Below are 18,905 nucleotides of genomic sequence, written 5' to 3' on the forward strand. Positions count from 1 at the left end.
GATGATTAGGGCGCGTAGCACATGGGCCTTAGTGCTTTGAGCCTTTGCTGCATGTCACTCTCCTACTCTCTCTCCCCATTTCCTGTCTCTCTCCACTGTTCTGGCAAATAAAGGCATAAATCCTGCACTGTTCACCAGTAGATATCCTTAAAGCTGAAAGTCAATACTTTCATCTCAAACATCATTGTTTCATTTTGAATTCAATGTTCTTCTGTGTTTCCAAAAAATAACACCTTTATCAGTGTCCTTATTAGACTGGACTGTATGTAATGTAGAAACTATATCTATTAAAAAACAAACAAAAAAACCCTGACATCTCTTTATTTATCTACTATGACACATAGTCGCAACAACATTCACTCATCTTGACACAGGACGTAAGGCGACTTCTTCTCGACTGTCAACAACTCTACATAATGTCAGCGGTCCTGTTCACCTGCTTCCTCTGTTGGCAGAGGATGGTCATGCAAATTAAGATCCAATACTCCACAGTGGATCTCAGACATTGTGACCCATTAACATTGTATCTACAATTACAATTGCTGAGTTGTCAAGTTATTTATTAAGCTCCAAATCTGGCAGAGAGTTATTCCAAATACACCTGCTGGTAAATAAAAGTGGGGAGGGCTGGGGATATGGCATATCTGATAATTTATACACTGCCCACCTGGTGCCCCCCCAGAAAGCATATGTTCTAAATATGCCAGACTGCTTCTACTAACTACTGCCTCAGCCCTGCTTTCCCCTTCGCCTTGCAAGGGAGAAAACAAATAGGAATGGGTCAAAAAGCAACATGAGCCAAGCACATGACATGTCTAACTGTATCTTAATACCACCACAAATCACTGAAGCTTCTTTAAGCTGCCACCCATCGCCACATACGGTCAATGTGTATAGAGGTGTGAAAAGTGCTGATTAGCCCTCTATGACACGAGAGGTTCATACATGTAGTGCAATCATTTGGTGAAAACATGACTAATGATGGCAAAAGTCTTCCTTTGATGGAAATGAACATCTATGTCCTCGTGGGACATCGCTGACCCCAGACCCATAAATCTGGATCTGTAAGACAAGCAACATGATACATGTTAAAGCTAGTTTTAGAAGCTACACATGTTGCTTTACTACCGCTTAAACAACAAACAAGTCAATCTGATGTTCAAACGCTGTGCACACACAAGACAAACATGTAAAAAACTTAAACTGAGTAATCACACAAGATCTGGCATCACCATGCATGATATAATGTTAAATAAAGAATATGTCTTACTCATTTTTTTTCAAAGTGAAGAGATCCTTATACAATTAAAAATACTTTTTTGATAATAGTAACAGTAGTACTTGAGGGAAAAAAGTATGTGTATGTGTATTGGTGTGTGTGCGCATGTCTGTGTCAGTATGTGAGACCCATCCTTCATCTGCTAGCTAGCTACACTGCCCAGTCACATACCTACTTTGAGCTATTCTCATGCATTTTCAAAAAGCCCAAAGGTACATTCTCAGGAAATATGCCAAAGCTATCGCCAACTGTGCAAGTCATCATGGGTGCTGATGGTAAATTTAGCTTGAGGAGCAGTCAACCAGAGGTGAGCAGATGCTTGAATTTTCAACAAATGCTACTTCCAAAGTAAACTAGCCATGAACTCCTCAAGGTGGAAGCCCATAAATTATTATATTAACAAAGTTGGCTGGATGACATTGAACTGGATCAAACTGGCTTAGATAACATTTCATTACAATGCTCACTTTATGTTTTTAAGGGGAGTTCATAGTTGATCTACTCATGCATAAAACTGAAAATATGGCCTGGTGACCTTTATGAAATTGCAAAAATATTTCTTAAGAAGTTGCCAAATTGCTGTGGATAAAACTGTTAGCCTTGTGGCCAGGCCATACTGCTGCGGTCAAATACCAGTGTTTTTATCACCCTCACCCGTGAGCTACATATTCTCTTGACATAAAAGCCGGCTTACCACAAATAGACAAAAAAAATTTAGGAGAGTCATAAATAGTCACAGAGACGATGTGCAAAACAAACTGCTAACTGCACCATTAGGTGTGTATCAATACTAAATCAGTGTGTGTGTATTTGGGGCGGGGGGGTTATTGGCACACAGTATACCACACTGTCACTGCATCAAACATGTACCCAACATCTTAACACCTGACAAAGTTATGAGTAGACTTAACATCATATTAACCATGTAATACAGCTAAAGCCTTGACCAGCTGACTTTTCTCCCTATGGGCGTATAATTAAAAGCTTAGTGCCCAGACAAACACATAAACATCTCTCCGGTCTAAAACAGTTAGTGAAAAGAATCAGGCACTGTCACTCTACCTATTGACGTCAGGGTAGATGAATCACATTTCTCTCACGGATCATTTATCTGGTGATTATTAATAATTGTGCGTTGGTAATTATCACCCCCCACCTCCCTTCTGCTTGCCTGGTGTTCCCTGAGCAGCCTATCTCTTTCGGGGCTAAGAGGCTGGCCATGGCATCTCTGCTATTAGAGACCTATACATAGCCAGACCCCTGCTGATGGGATGGGGGCCACTTGCTCATCCTCACCCTGACAGTGATAGAATTCAAGCACTAATTCAATAATCACTAACAGTCTAGCTCTTTTGATTTATGTAACCAACTAATTTCAAATTCAAAGTACAAAGTTAGAGTTAAATGCTTAATATATATATAATGGACTGTATCTGCCCCTTGTATATATTTTTCAGCCTGCCTGCCTCCATTCCTGTCATACATTCTCAAGTGGGCTCCGCCCTCTGCAAGACAAGAAGGGATTGTATTAACAGTGATTATCACCATGCAAAATAAATTCATTGTCAGTAATACCAGATTAGTTTACAGCGTGTTGCCTCCATAACCACAAGCACCCAGACATATACAGTAGTACATACACACAGACACAGAAAACACAAGTACACAGGCATGCACAACACTAACAGATATAAACACTGATGGATACAGACACAGACAAATCCCAAAACTAGTCACATCTAATGTCTACTTGAGCTGCTCAACTAAAATAACATACATGTGCATTTGTGATTCTTAGAGCCACATGAGGCTACAGAACAGCTGCTTAAATGTATTAAGTATACATAAAATGAACATTTAAAATAAACACAGTCAAGCATTAGACAATGGTGCCATATCCACAGAGTACATATAAACACAATTTTGGGGTGGGGGATAGTCACGCTGTGGACTACAGAAAAAACGGCATGCTTCTTTTCTGTATGGCTTGTCCCCAGCTTTCAGCAGGAGGAATGTGTGCTAAGGTAACAACAGCAATTGCCATGAATTACTTAATGTGGTGGAATATCCGTCAAAAGTTGACATTCATATAGGACTGAAATTGATGGAAACAAATTGCTCTTTGGAAGGTAGACAAATCAATTTCTACACTATCATTTCTGATTCTGCTGTGTGCGTGTGTGCTGCACCTGTCTGCGACGGAGGTACAGTAAATTTGATTTCCTGTGTTCTGGCCCTCTCACCATGTGGATGAAAGCAAGATGCCTTTGGGGTGAGCACACGTGCTACAATCTCCCCTGGCCTCAGCTGTTGGTGCTGGACTAACAGAGCAGAACAGAGTGGCCGTGTGGAACTTAAAACAGGAGGTGGGTTTATGTGTCACTTAGACACCCCTACTCTCCTACTGTTAAACCTGTAGGGCAACATGCATTCAGTACATTCTCCAAATTCATAGCTGTGGCATCACTCTGCGTGTGATGTGTGACCTTGTGCTGATGGTTGACGCACAGTAGCTCTATAGCAGGGTGATATTGCAACGAAGGTTTATTTATGTTAATTAGGAAAACTGGAAAACATAGCAAAACAATACTGACCTATTATTAATTACAGTCTATCCATTTTTCTTGTTTCAAATAGCATCTTACTTACGGGTCAAACCTACCCAATCATCAACGGCCATATCCTCCAGGTTGACACTCACAAACTATACCATATTTTATCAATGTAACAATTAATATCCTAAAAAAATAAATAAATAAATAAAAAAAAATCTAAATTCTAGTTCATTTGGTCTCTATAAGAGTTAAGGTGTCTGCTCCAGCAAAAGTTCCTTTTGACTGTAAATAAGTTGCCCACTTAAGTCTAAATCATACTTTTCATATAAATATAGAGTTTGCAAGAAATGAGGTGACACAAATTTTGTAATCTGCACATGTCCACGTGGACCCCTTTTACTGAGTTTTGGAAAGTTACAGAAATGTCAGTATGAGCTTTTGTGCAAGTGCCAAAAAACAACTTTGTATGTGGAATGCAAATTTTCAGCAGCATTTAATTCTGCCTCTTGAACGAATCCCAAGTTAATTGACTAAAAGGAGCAGAGGCCTCCTACTCATGTTAGCCTTGTCAGAAGAAAATAGCTCAGCATCAGCAGCAGTAATCACAAGATCTTAAAACAGTGTCTGACTCACTTATGACTCATGGAGCAAAATGAGGGGATTAATTATGCTGAATTCAGGCAAAGTGCCCCCCACATATCCAAGCCTACCTACACTACCTATTATCTACAGTACCTGATCAACAACAACAAAAACTCAAGGACATTTCTGAGAAAACATATGCTAAATAGTTATCCAACAACCACCTCCTAATACTTTACTGCCAAAAAGCCCTTCACTTTCCTTAAATATGTGAACATTAATTAAAAGTCTCACTGACAGTTCAGCCCTTTCCAGTTTGAGCATAGATATATACATATTTAAAATATTATCCCCTTTACACATAAACAAGAAACCTAAAAGAGCATCCTGGTGAAGAATGAGATAACTGATCTAGACTACATGAACAGAGCATCACTCCTTGGATCCAACTTTGATTTCAGTTACATAACTTTATTCATCCAAGAAATAATATTGTTACATTCTAACCATATGAACACTGCCACTGATGCTGCAGAATGCCACAAACGGATATCCCTGCCTTTTAACTCAACAGCAGTCATCTATCTTGACCAAAACGTGAAGCTTAGTTCTGCGTAGCTTGATTCTAATAATTTGTAAAATGGTCTAGTGGTGAATGTTAAGTATTTATATGATCATGGGAGGGAATGTTTTGAAAAGAAATTATGACGTTACATTATAATCACAATAACATCACACGAGTAAACCATAATTAAAGTTTTCATTGTTGAAAATTTTTTTATTTTATTTTATTTTGTTTTGTCTAAATAGTCTGGTTTGAAACCAGAATTTGACAAAAATCCAATGTATCCAGGATACAGCAGCCACATGAGGTCCTTGTCCATTAGTCATCCTGTCGGAATGAATGACATCTGGTCTCTGCTAATCCGACAATGCGTGAAATTCTGCATGCAGTGTCAGGAATACCTGCACCATATGGTTTGGATGTGTGCAAAACCATCTTTCCATCTGCCACTGTTAAGATTTCATCTTAGGCTGCTGGCCTAAGAACTAAGGTGATTACCTTAACAAAAACAAAAAACTAATATTATAGAAGGTTAATTGTACTGTATAGTAAGTTTTTCTAAAACTTTTTATATAAAATATGTCATCATGTCTCTGACAATTGATAGATAAAAGATAACATGGATTTTTTTTTGGAAGGGGGGGGGGGGGGGTAAAATTTATTTATTATTGGTGACTAAGGCTGTCATCATGTAATTTTGGACTCAGTAACATTCAAGAGTAAAATGTATAGAATACAATACACACATACAATACCCAAAGAAACACATGAAAACACACACATAAACATAAGCAAAGTCACTGTGCACACACATAAGGAATTCAAGAGCTTTGATACAATCTAATATTTCACACTTACATGTTTGTTTCCTTTTAATATGAATCTCGCAGCCTGCACCTTATATTTCCAGAGGGGCAGAGCACTTCATTAGCTTCATATGAACAAGTCTTTAAATTTAGATTGTGTTTACACAGAGACCTTTAAACTCTGCCAGCTCGTATATTTAAGAATTAAGGACTGGAAAGACAGTGATGCAGGGCTGGATGGTCTTCTGTAGTGCTGCTTAATGTTCCGGGGAGTCAAAATGTCATTAAGTTAACTCTGTAGCTGTATACTTTTTCAGTCGAGACAATTTACAGTCAATCATGATTTCAGTAAAGTAAAACTCATGATGGACAGATATTTAAGTTAGTGGTTATTTGGAGCCTTGCAGTGACAAAACTGTAATGTAAACTGTAAGAGTAACTGTCTCGCTTAATAATCCTACTAATCTTTATTGGTTTTGTGGTAGTCAGTCACAGAGCAGAGGGCAGTGCTATAGAATTATAGTCAATACAGCTTCAAAAGCAAAAGTGTGAAAGGTACATGGTAATGTGTAGCTGATAAAACATGATGGTTTTGAAAAAGTTCACTAGATAACTGACCAGCTGCATTTAATCTCTGTCAGTTTACTGCTGTTGACTGATGACACTGGGGCCATACAAATTATATTATAGCTTGTCATTTTATTTAGTAATACAAGCTGACATTTTCTTCTGTGTCATATCAGAAGGCCATCACACCACTTGACTCACATTACAGCTTCATTTATAGCAGCCCCACAACTAAACCCTGAAACTGTGATGATTTTAGGATTAACTGCTGTATCCCCCTCAAGCCTGTCCAAGTTATGTGCAAATCTCATTGGTAAATATATACAGATGGAAATATTTGACAACGCTCTTTTCTCATTGCTATCTTTTAATGTTGATACAGTGTATAAAGACATTTAAGCCTCTTTAACTCTGTCCACTCCCTTTGTTCCAGATAGATAGTCCTGCTAAGTCTACCAACTCAGCGCCTGTAAACCCTGACATAATACTCTATGCTGCAGGATGAGAACCGCAGACAAAAATCTACAGGACCAGTAGATATCTGGTGATGTTTACAGATAAAATCTGACATTGTAGGGTTGCACAATTTCTGAAGCGATATGACAAATACAAACCTGGCCTTTTTTATATGCAATAATACAGCAGATCAACTAAAACCAACCAAACAATCGAAAGAGAAGAGAACAGCAGCAACTGCACCACCTACAGCTGCAGTATCCAATGTTTCTATCTAAAAATATACCTTCTCCTGTATTTTCTCTGACTGCACAAATCCTGGGCATCATGGTGTTTTTATGAACATATTTTAAAGACTATATGCTCCACTGGTTTAAGAATATGTATTTAATAGTTTTGACAATGGAATCAACTATGGTGTGGAATGACGTGCTGAATCAAGTAAACTAAAACATTGTAGCTTGTAATCATAAGTCAAAAAGTGTAGCTCCAGTAGAGAAAAATATTCCATCCATACCCAATTATAACACCATACATGTACACATTTTTTGCAAATAAAAGTTTGGCAGAAAGAAATCAAAATGGCAACATGGGTTAACTTATATTTCCAAGATGGAGTGCTTGCTCAGATCATATTGCATTACATTCATTTGACAAACTTACACTAAGTGCATCCAAACTCAACTGGAACAAGAGCTAGATGTAACCAAAATTAGAAGTGCTAACAATCCCAAATAAATATCATGTTGAGAAAGAGGTGCAGGTGTTGCAAGTAAATACTTGCTGTTATACTTTGTCACTTCGAATTATACACAGGTTTATGTACCTGCCACTAGAAATAAATCTGTGCAAATAAGTCAAGTTTACTGTGTAACTAAGTTAGAGGTGGTTAGTCATTCTTTTCCTCTCTGCACCACACTGTGATGATGCTGTTTTAATAATGTGATTACAGGATGCACCTAGACTTGACTTATGTCACCACAAAAGTAGACGCCAACATGGCCATGGCAACTATGAAATCTCAGGAGGTCTCTGCCTGGTGCCATGCAACTGTCAGCCATTTAACATCAAGATAAGCCACAGTTGCTGCCACGTGTCAACACAGCAATGAACACATGCTTAAGGTGGTTGTGGGGGAGGGACGTGGTCGTAAGACTACATGGGGGTGACACAATAAATGTAAGCAAAGGGGAGACAAATCTCCTCACCTACAACTACAATCTACTGCCACTTGTAGTTAGCTGTGCTGTTGAGAACTGGTGCTGAAGAAGAGATAACATCTATTCTCTGGGGCAGTAAGGAATTAATGTTAATACCACAACATCATCCTAATGGTGTTTCAAAAAACATTTTGTAGGAGGCAACAGACACACTGAGTGTTGTTTACACACTGCCTTTGCTTTTCATTCAACCACCTGTCATGTTTGGATAAACCCTGTTGAGTTGTAGGGAGAGAAATAAACATTCCATCTCTGAATAACAAAATAAAATACTCATGGCATTTATTTTGCTCAGACTTGTTCAAACAAATTTCAAAGGGGTCCCCCACTGTCACAGAGCTGTAAAGCCAACTCACTAATCAATCGTCACATCTAAGTCCAGACAAGCATTTGGACAGAGCCACATGAGGTGTGGGAAAGTCCGCCAGATTAGCCCTTGCTAATGACCTTTGGTAGGATAGGACTGACACTCTCACCTCACCTGTTAGGGTACATAACCTTAAGTTAATATTTGTTGTAATATTCTGAAACCTTGAACCAAATAGTCAGACAGAGATAGACAGGCAGATGGACAGATCAATATAGGGTTGACATTTTAAAAAATCTGTTTCTTTCTGGCTTTTTTGTAACATAACTGTAACTCAGTCATTACCTCATTACTCTGATCCTGCTGAAATTGGCCTAAGACGAGCAGTTGCCACAAAAAGAAAAGGCAATATAACATCTGAAGGATTTATTCTTTACTGCTTCACACAAAAGGCGCCTGTTATTACGTTAAGTGTCAGAAAGGCAATATAACAACATTTGGTACCTTCAGGTAAAGTCATGAAATGTAGCTACTGCTTTGCTAACACCACAGTTCAAGGAAAAAAACAAACAAACCTGCAAGTACATAAAGTGTGACCTCAAATAAAGCAGACTAAATGACAGAAAAGTACAGCTCAGTGGGATTTACCGCTCCTGTGACATTTTCACGTGTCAGTGTACTGGTGAGGGACAGCAGGGACTGCGCTACAAGGTGAAATTTGCTTAGACAACTTTCCCTTCAGTGACATGTTGCCAGAGTGATATAGAGCTAGCAGGTGGGAAAGAGCAGTAAGATGAGGAAAGTGAAATAGGAAAAAGCGAGAAGGAATGAATGCTAATGTGAAAACGATGAGACAAAACATGTTGACCATGCTTAACTAATCTCTTTGATCATGTTGAAGTACAATCCATCACAGAGTACTCATCACCAAACAAAAAGAAAAACAAGACTATCCAAACAATCTAACTCTAACCACCTGGACTTTTCAGTCCTATCATTGTTCATCACACTGCATGTCTCTGACAAGGAGCTACATTTATAGGACCAGTGAACTGACTTGTAATGACACATATCTGTGCTTTTTTTTTTTTTTTTGACTCTTTGTTTGTCTAGCCTTTACCTTACAATTGTCACTTTAATTTAACAATTGATACATTTCATATTCTGTGCTGTACTATGGATTTCAACTTTACTGCAAATCACTTCCTTTCCGTATTACACACATACAGAAATAAATGACACCCCTGTTTTCATTTTTCATTGCCTATCCAGGGAATTACATCAAAGTACAGATTTTATATCACCTAAGAGCAGAACAGAAGAACTTAAGACCAAACATTATCCTGTAGCAGTATAACTGAAAAAACCCTGACAGGTGTTGAAACGGCAACTGTGATTACAGATGCAAAATCTGACTTTTCTTTTAAGTTAGTCACTGAAAATGTATGTGATATATATTATTATCACTGTAGTTTTATAACAGAGTTTATCTTATTATCATATGATTATTAAATCTACCTCTTACCGTAAGTTTCTCTCATATTTTTCAGTAGACTTAAAACACTCAGGTTGAGCCTTAAACAACTGTTAATGTGAGATAATACTGGACTACAGAAACAACTGAAATCTATTACACAGTAGAATAGAAATTAAAAATTGTGTGATCACTTGCATGAAGCCCAGCTGCATTGGTAAACTATTAATTTTGGAATTTTCCAATACCTATTAAGTAATTAAAAATCTTGAAAATAAACAGGGTCTAAAGCTAGACAGTGTTGTGTGCTGCACAGATTGTAAGGCCCTTAAAGAAAATGTGTGACTTATGATACTGAGCTCTGTTAGAAAACTGACTTGACTAACTATATTGAAAATCTTCAGTACTGGCAATGTAAAGCCAATGAATTAATTAATTGCAAATTATAATTGCAGTGTGTATATATATATATATATATATATATATATACACACACTGTAACAGTACAGTAACTGTAGTAACACACAGTATGGGTGCACAGGACTACACTCTCTTAAGTTCTAAAAAGTTGATATTCAACCTTTAAGACAAATGACATGCTTGTTCCCAGCACTGTTCGCTAATGTGGACAAGAAGTGTAATTAAAAAAAAACCTCAACTCTTACAAAACATCTGTGGAATACAATGAATATGGTAAAACGCAATGCAGAGCGAAGTGATTTAAAACCGCACCCAGTGCTGAGATACAGCTATTTATGAAACTGATGAACTGAATATAGGGCCTTCACATGTTTTCACAGCAAGGGGCCTGACTAAGATGACTTCTCCAGATGCATTTTAGCCATGGAGACACTATGTCAAATGAACATAAAAAAGGCAAGAAAATCTATAGGTTTTATAAACAAGATATGGTATGTCCAACATAAATTTAGCGCTTTTATGTATACTGAATATATACACACACACACACACACACATTATATATATATATATATATATATATATATATATATATATATATATTTTATATATATATATATATAGTCCTTGCCCCTTATTTAATTTTACTTGTGCTTTTTAAAAATAAATTATTTCAAAATTATGACACTGCAAAATTTTATATAACAGAAATGACAGGTTAATGAAGTGAAGTGGAAAAAGTAAGATTCAAAATGTTCCCATATAGACAACTTCATGGTGTTGCATTAAATACACCAGTGCTTAGCGAGACGGACAACAAATTCAGACCAGACACACTGCAGGAGATTTCATGCGGGTATACATTCCAGCACAGACATAATTTATCCTTGAGAAATACTTCCCACTAACGTGGCTACTTTCGGAAATTATAGTGTATTTGTGAATGGCATCACCCAAATCCCCATGGAACAAATGAATTTTTCACGCAACCATGTGACCACCAGACATGTGCCTGTGCTGCATATACTTTCTGATTTTGTGGTGGACATAATTTCCTCTTACCTCTGCAAGAGTTCACCCGTTGTCTCAGGTGCATATCCTCCACTTTGTCCATTTCCCAGCATTTTTGTATGGCCTTTCTTGACACTCTCAATGCTACTTGTCCGATCCCAAGATTGCTGCATGGCAAAACAAACTCCCTAGCACCACCTGCAGCCTTAACACCCCTAACCTCCAAAAACACCTCCCCTCAAAAATAACTACCGGAATCCAAAGACAGCAAATCCTGATGTGGCAACTTTCTCTACAGCCTGCTCTGGTTTTCTCTCCCCTCACTGCATGGGCAGATGACAGAGGGGCCAGCAGGCGCGAAGAGACCGGCTGCTGAGCACTTCAGCAGGGGCTCTTCCACAAAGCTACTCCTGATCGACAGCAGCAAAGGCAGCAAAGCCCCTTTAGCCTCTTCTCTTCAACTCTCTTTCCCTATAAACTGTGCTACATACACCTCCAAGACTTTGCTTCACTTGCCCTCTTCTCTCCAGTTTCAAAAAATCAAAGCAGAGCCTCTTCAAAGGGAAACAGGAGGTTGACTGAGGGAAGTTTAAGAGGGAATAACAGAGGAGGTGGGCTCAGGGGACTGCACGAAGGGGGGTGAGTTGAAAGGGACCAACTGGGAGACCCAGTCCGGGACAGCTCCACGCGGCACAACAACAGGGACAAGAAAGTCCCTTCAGCCACTGCTGATTATCACCTCTACAGACACACACAAACACACACGCACAGACACAGGCACCCTCACATAGTCTGGCCAATGAAGGGATGCACTGGGGCTCTGGGAATGCCATCAGTCACTCAGTAGGTGTCGGGATCAATTTAGCTGCTGAATCACTGGAGGAGTCCAGTCTCCAATCCCTGGAGCACAGTGTCAGATTATTCACATTTTGCAATGGTCTGGCAGTCTGGGATTTCACATCTGCGAGCCAAAAGGTAGGGTGTGTTTGGTAATAAATCACCACTAGGGGAAGAATAGTACTGAGTGAGAGCTCATCTTTGAAGGGTACACCACACCTCAAAAAGGAGGACACATGCTCAAGCTTCAAGCCTTGTCTTGTTGGATTTTTCATTATTTATTTAGTTTAGTTGGATTTGGAAATTGTCATTGGCAGGGAGACTAATATTGTGACTGAGAACCCAAACCCTTGCTTTGATTTGAGATTAAAACACATTTTAAGGTAGATAAATAATCAGCAAAGGAGAGATAAATTATATACATTCAGCTGTTTGTAAAATAAGACATTTGGCTACTTTAACCTTGAAATGGGGTGTATAATCAGTGTATAATCAAAAGGTTCAAATGTGAATAAAACACAAGTGGAGTTCCTGGTGAGCTCTGAGATTAGTCAGAGACTGAGCTGTCACACACACGCACACACACACACACACACACACACACACACACACACACAATCAATACATGGTTGGTGAGCATGTTGCAAGCTAGCTTACAGTTAACATCTGTTCATACACTGGCTGTTTGGGGCAGATAAGCAGACTACACAGTTTCAGGAGGTCACAAACAGCAGTCAAATTTGAGAAAATAAGGCAAGGCAGAAATCTACTTTGAATTCTGATTGAACATACATTTATGACCTTTCTCAAATGTAAACGTGATGATTACAGGTGGCAGCAAGAAGTGTGTAATTCACAACATCTCAGCACTCAGAGAAATTCAGGTCTTACAGAAACAGCTCTCACTTCAAGAAGAATCTACCTGAAGCTAGGGGTGCAAACAAGTGTTACTCCTGTACATTATTCTGCACTGCCCAAATCTCAAAGCATGCTGCTTCCCAGCAGTGAACAAGGACCTAAATTATGAATCATGGTTAAAATAGAGGGTATTTTCTTAGACAGCTCTGAGAAAAGGCATTCTCTCCATATTCACACTGCCCGCTTCAATGATGAATGGCAAAATTCAAAAGAATATCTGTCAGATTCCTTGCTGACAGCCACCAGTACACTTTCGCTGCACATTGTGTGTGAGCAAGCGCGTGCATATATTCATGTGACAAGTCTACATAACAATCCCCCCACTTATTTTTGGCCCTGGGAGAAAGCAGATACCACTGTAGCATGAAGTGGTTTCTATAATGGTGCATGCCTGAATGACTCAGTGTTAAGCATGGCAGTAACAGAGGTGAATTACAATTAAACTGTTTGTCCAGTGAATCTCTTGCAATCTTTTAAGACCGTCAAACTCCGCATCCACAACACAATAGTTACCCTACACAAATGTTCTGGGAGGAGGATGTTTATTATACATACAGTGTAACACTTCTCTTTAACTTATTCAGAAGAATGCACCAATCTACAAGTAAAATTAGGAGATGAACAAGAAAAAGGCAATGCCTGATTTTGACTTCCTTTCTTGTTGGTCTGACATGTATCCACACATGGATACCGTACATAGGATGCTGTGGCAGGATTTATCATATGAGCCATAACACTACAGCTGCAACAATTTAAGGAATGGAAAAACACTTTTGAAAAGTAACAAGTACATGTCCACATCAGACCCATATTACTGCTCCTAATCCAACCTTAAAATATAATCGCAGTGACACCCATGTAAAAAACTTGATGATCATGCATCTGAGTGAGTCTGAGAGCCTGTGTTGCTCTGTGTGCTGTCTATGCAAAAATGCTGTTTGGCACTAATATATATGGTAGTTGTAGTCAATCAGAATACTGGTAAAGCCTCCTCACCGCTCTAAAAGTGTGCCATCAAACCACATTTCCCACAATTCACTAACATCGCCTCAGCAGCTAACATTAGCACAGTCGTGTGAACTGAGAACATGCTGAGAAGTGATCTGTCATATTCAGTGTGGCCAGCTGTGGCTGAAAAGCCGAGCGATGAAAAGTCATTTTTGATGATTAAGAGTGACAACAAGAGGCTTTACTTGAAACTAACTAATGACAAAGTGAGTGAGTCCAAGTCACGACTTCTCATCACTCAGAGAAAGACAGATTTTACAGATGCAGCTCTGTGCTCCTAATGGATCTGGACCTCAAACTAGGGGAGCAAACAAGTGGTTGTCCTTCTCTACTCCTCTACTTTATTCATAACTGAATAAATTAATTACTCAATATAATAATAAAAAAATATGGACTCTGTATGTTATGGGAATTAATCTTTTGAAGACATCTAATTTTAAAGATTTCCATGTAACTGCTACAGATTATCTGTGTATGCTACTAAACATCCAAATTGGTGATATATACTAAAAACAGGAATGTATAGCCCCACTAGCTAGAATTTTATATGACGGGAGAAGTCGGCTGTGTTTTCTGAAATATATGATTGAATGTAACGGTCTGGAATATTGTATGTGAAGGTAACATTTTTGATGCATTTTGGCAAATATTCATGCCAGACTTCTGAGAGACTTTAAAGATGTGAGGCCAGATGTTTGTGTGTGTGTATGTGCGTGTGTGTGTGTGTGTGTGTGTGTGCTTAAGCCAACAGTATGTGTGTCCAAATTGTTATGTGTGGATCTGAAAGCAGAGCAGTATATCTTACCATGCATGCAGTCATTACTAGGAAATTAAGAGGTATTTAGAGTGTCTCTAGTTTTACAGGGATAAAGGGAACAGGGAGATGGTTTGTGTTCTATGCTAATCTTGTTGGATGAAAAATGTGATGGCACCACAACTTCTCCGTATCAATATCACCATTAGATTTTGTGACACAATAATTCAGTGAAACAACGACAACCATAACAATCCATACCATTTGCCAAATGCCGAAATAACACTGTGCTAAGTAAGAAGCAGCTCGTTTTCCAAGCGATCGGTTTTCCAGAAAATGCTCCCAGTGCAGCTGAGAATGCCTCTCTGGAGCTGAACATTCCCATGAAGAGGGGAATGTTTATTCTGCAGAGGATTTAAGCTGACATGTGTGAAGCCATTAAGCAGGCTTAGTCTGTTAATTAAAACCGTTCTAATTTTCTACCTTTAGCCTCATTATAGTGAGACCTATATGTTGAGAGCCGAGTGGGCTACAGTATGTGACAAGCCAAAGCTCCCAAATTCATTCACAAACACATGTGACACACTTACATGCGCACACATACACACTGAAGGTCAAATGTGATTATACCCGTTGCATGAGAAGAAGGTATCTATTTCAGCAGGCCTCTCATGTGCGCACTTAAACAGGAACACCAGCTAGCAGCACCAGTCACATACACAACCATACAGTTGTGTTTTATGTCAAAAGGAGAAAAATGTTCAAATGATTAAAAAACTGTATTCTATGGCGGATGGAACTTTTTCTGACAGAGTATTTACACAGTCACACAAACCAAAACTTGCACTATTCCCATGCTGAAAAATGTTACTAGGTTCCTTGTTGTCTTATTAAACTAAGAGTAATGCAGATTTCATTACAGGTTTTTAAGTCCTGAAGCTTGGGGCCTGAAAAAGTAGTTTTACTTCTCTCATTTTTTCAGTGGGCCAACTGATCAATTTATAGATCTGTCCAACCCAAGCAACAAACAAATCAACATTCAAAAATGTTCATCTAAAATCACTGCAAAAGAAACTCTGAAAAATGACATCGATGCCCTTGTGGCTAACCCAGACTTCAGAGAAGTTATGACCAGCCATCAGCATTTGGCCCAGGATCTAGAGAACACATGACCTCATAAAACAAGCTTAAAAAAGGAATGAGGCACCAGCAATCACAGACAACAACAGCCTGTAAATGCCATTGTTCATGACAGGACAGCAGTTGCATTTTTTTATTGTTGAACTAAAATTACACAGTGACACACGGCTGCGCCGCAGCGTGCTGGATTGCTATAGTCCAAACACATTACTGGCTTTATGGAGGACAGACAGAAAAAGGCCTCTTTTAAACAGCCAAAAGTAGAAGCCAGTTTGTAAACACTTAATGTTTTATAGACCTGAACAACACTAACACCAGCAGTGGAAACTGCATTAGATCCTGTGCAAATGGATTTCACCCCAAGAAGCTTTTAACAGCTGAGATTAGGACGCAGTTTGTTAACACATTCACGTTTTATAGACTTGAACAGCACCCACATTAATTGACAAGTGGCAAGTCTTGTAAAAATTGTACCATTTCTTGTAATTAAATTGGTAGCCTAAGTGATACAGATAAATACAAATTAAACTGAATTTATAACTTACCACTTACCTCATAATTGCTGAATTAATCCCTAGGTAGGCAAAAGTGAAAACAGACAGCTTACTCAGTTCCTGTCGGGGGAAGGACAGAGTATCAGGAAATTATTTAGTAGAAGCGCTATCACTTGGTTTCTTTATTATTCATAATTGAAATAACTACTTTAAAACTAAAATTAAAAAAGTAGCTGTGGTGAAGGCTGCATTCAGTTGCTTAGTTGCATGTTTTTGATTATCAATTATTTGATTATCAAATCCTATACTCTCAGTTGCCAGTTTATTAAGTCCACCTAGCAATATATAATAATAAAATAATAATATATAATGTTCAGTTTTTATAGAAACTGTTTTAGAGAGGTATTGATTCAACTGTGTGATCAGTGTGGAGGATGTAGTTTGTGGTGCTGTTAAACTGCTCTGCATTATACAGAGAGGTGTTTCTACTATTTAGTGTATAATTAAGTTTTAGCGTTTCTAATGAATCAACATATGTCCAGTTCATGACATGGTGTTGAGTAGGTCTTTCCCTTGAAAAGTCTATGATGTCCAGCCTTTTTTTTCCAGTTTAAATTGCATTTTTAGAGATGAATGAAGAATCTCAAAAATGTAATGAGCCATATCTTAAGCCATAGATGTCATGACTTAACAAGCGTAAACTACAGCCTTGCATGCCATTCCAAGATTAACACACAGCTCTTTCCAATTTTTATGTTAAAAATTTGCTGCTAATTTTACAGCAATGCAAGTTAAATTACAGAAAGTTGAAAAGTCATGCAAATCACAGGATACGCTGTTAAAACAACACCAATCAATCTCAAGCATATCACACTCTAGCTCAGGCCAGAGGCTTGGGTCATGCAGTGAAACCAGGGGCCAGATTGGCTCGTGACCTTTGGTTCCACGGAGTCTGAGCCAGGGCCTCTTGCAGGGCTCCAGCAGCTCAGCAGGCCAACGGGGGTTAATGTCTGTCTGCCTGTCAGCAGATTGGTGTCAGCTAAATAAACATTACTCTGAGAAGATCTCTGGACACAAAACTAATATTATGTTTTAATTAAAATTTTACTCTGTATTTTTATCCATTTAATTTCATGTATATTTCTACACAATTGAAGTTCAGCTTCATGGTAATTATGACAAAATGCTGAGAAAATAGTATAGACTTGGAAGGTCAAAAGTCTGGTTAAATACTTTACCTAAACTATTACAGGCCTATATGGCTCATGTGGATAGCTAGCTAACTATCTTTGCCAAATGAATCTTGGAAAGTTATGAAGTAATTTACCAAGACAGTTAAAGAATATTGTGGCCACTCTGGATAATAGCTAATTCACCACCCTAACTAGGCTAACTAGGTTAGAAATACAGATGAAAGAATGTGTTAAATTTATACCAAAAAAATAACACCTGATCTGCTCTATCTTCAAACTCTAGAGTGAGCACCAGCTTGCTCTGTTAAATACTTGAACTCCTCTCACACACCTGCCACAAAAGCCACCTGTATTAGGTCGACCACAACATGACTGAAATGTTTAGATATTACAATACACACAACAGTATTTTATCTTTATCTTTTTTTTTAATCCTACCTCCTCCCAAGAAACTTTCCAGCTCCCAAAGTTTTTTGCCTTTTGCTCATCTTATCAACCTAGCTCAAAAGCAATAGGCTTTTCACCTAAGTTGTCATAGTAAGAAAAAAAAACCACACAGCTGTAAATAATAAATGGAGTGATTACATGACACCTCAACAGGACAGAGATCGTTAATGTTATCAGGAACACCTGTGCTCTTCCTGCTGTGAGCTAAGTGACTGATTACAGACTGTAACTGGCCAAATAATCTGTGTTGTGAGGTTTGGGAACCACTGTCCTGTTATTTGACATCCTCTAATCTCATACAATAACAATTACCATTAGCATGGAGTTTAAGTAGTTAAACTAACTACACAAATATGCAGCAATAAATTTTGGGTTGACTGCCAGTTGATGTACATTAAACACTTCATTTGGGGACTTATTTGGTCAATAATATGATGATAATGATGATTTTTTTTTCTTTTGGATAATGGCAGCTGCATTGTTGAGTAAGAGACATCATGTTAACTGAAGTTTGGGATTTAAAATTTTGCCTTTGTTGATTAGCTAACCTGCTGAACTTCTACAGAGTATACTGTAGCTAGTTGGCGTTACAAGCTATCTTACAACAGCCGACGAGATTTAGAAGAACAAAGGTACCTAGCTTGCTAAATAACCGTAGACACTCTATGTAAATTAACACCAACACAGAGGTGCAAAGTCGTTGATAAAAATGTTCTTGAATATTTTAAGAGAGCAGAACAAAGTGTGAGTTTAAGACAAAGTTTAACTAATGGCTTAGTTATTTAAATATGAGACCTGGAAAGTTAAATTAGGTTTCTTGTGGATAAAAACACTAAATTATGCTGACATTACATTGTGAGCTCACGGCGGAA

At 38.3% G+C, this 18,905-nt stretch overlaps 1 protein-coding gene across 2 annotated transcripts in view; it reads right to left on the reverse strand.

Moving 5' to 3' along the window:
• The window catches only part of rbm20 (RNA binding motif protein 20), a 52,065-nt gene extending 33,979 nt beyond the window's left edge, over positions 1-18,086 (reverse strand). The window contains exons 1-2 of one of the 2 annotated variants that reach the window (XM_018679722.2): positions 18,025-18,086; positions 16,452-16,513 (exon numbers count right to left, since the gene is read on the reverse strand). In XM_018679722.2, coding sequence (XP_018535238.1) covers positions 16,452-16,456 — 5 coding nt within the window. In that variant the 5' untranslated portion in view covers positions 16,457-16,513; positions 18,025-18,086. Of the gene's footprint in view, positions 1-11,293; positions 11,458-16,451; positions 16,514-18,024 lie in introns of those variants that run through there. The other variant, XM_051070742.1, reaches the window with a different exon arrangement.
• Positions 18,087-18,905: the final 819 nt, after the last annotated feature.

Source organism: Lates calcarifer, linkage group LG5 (assembly GCF_001640805.2).
Source record: "Lates calcarifer isolate ASB-BC8 linkage group LG5, TLL_Latcal_v3, whole genome shotgun sequence".
In the NCBI taxonomy this organism is placed as follows: Eukaryota; Metazoa; Chordata; class Actinopteri; family Centropomidae; genus Lates; species Lates calcarifer.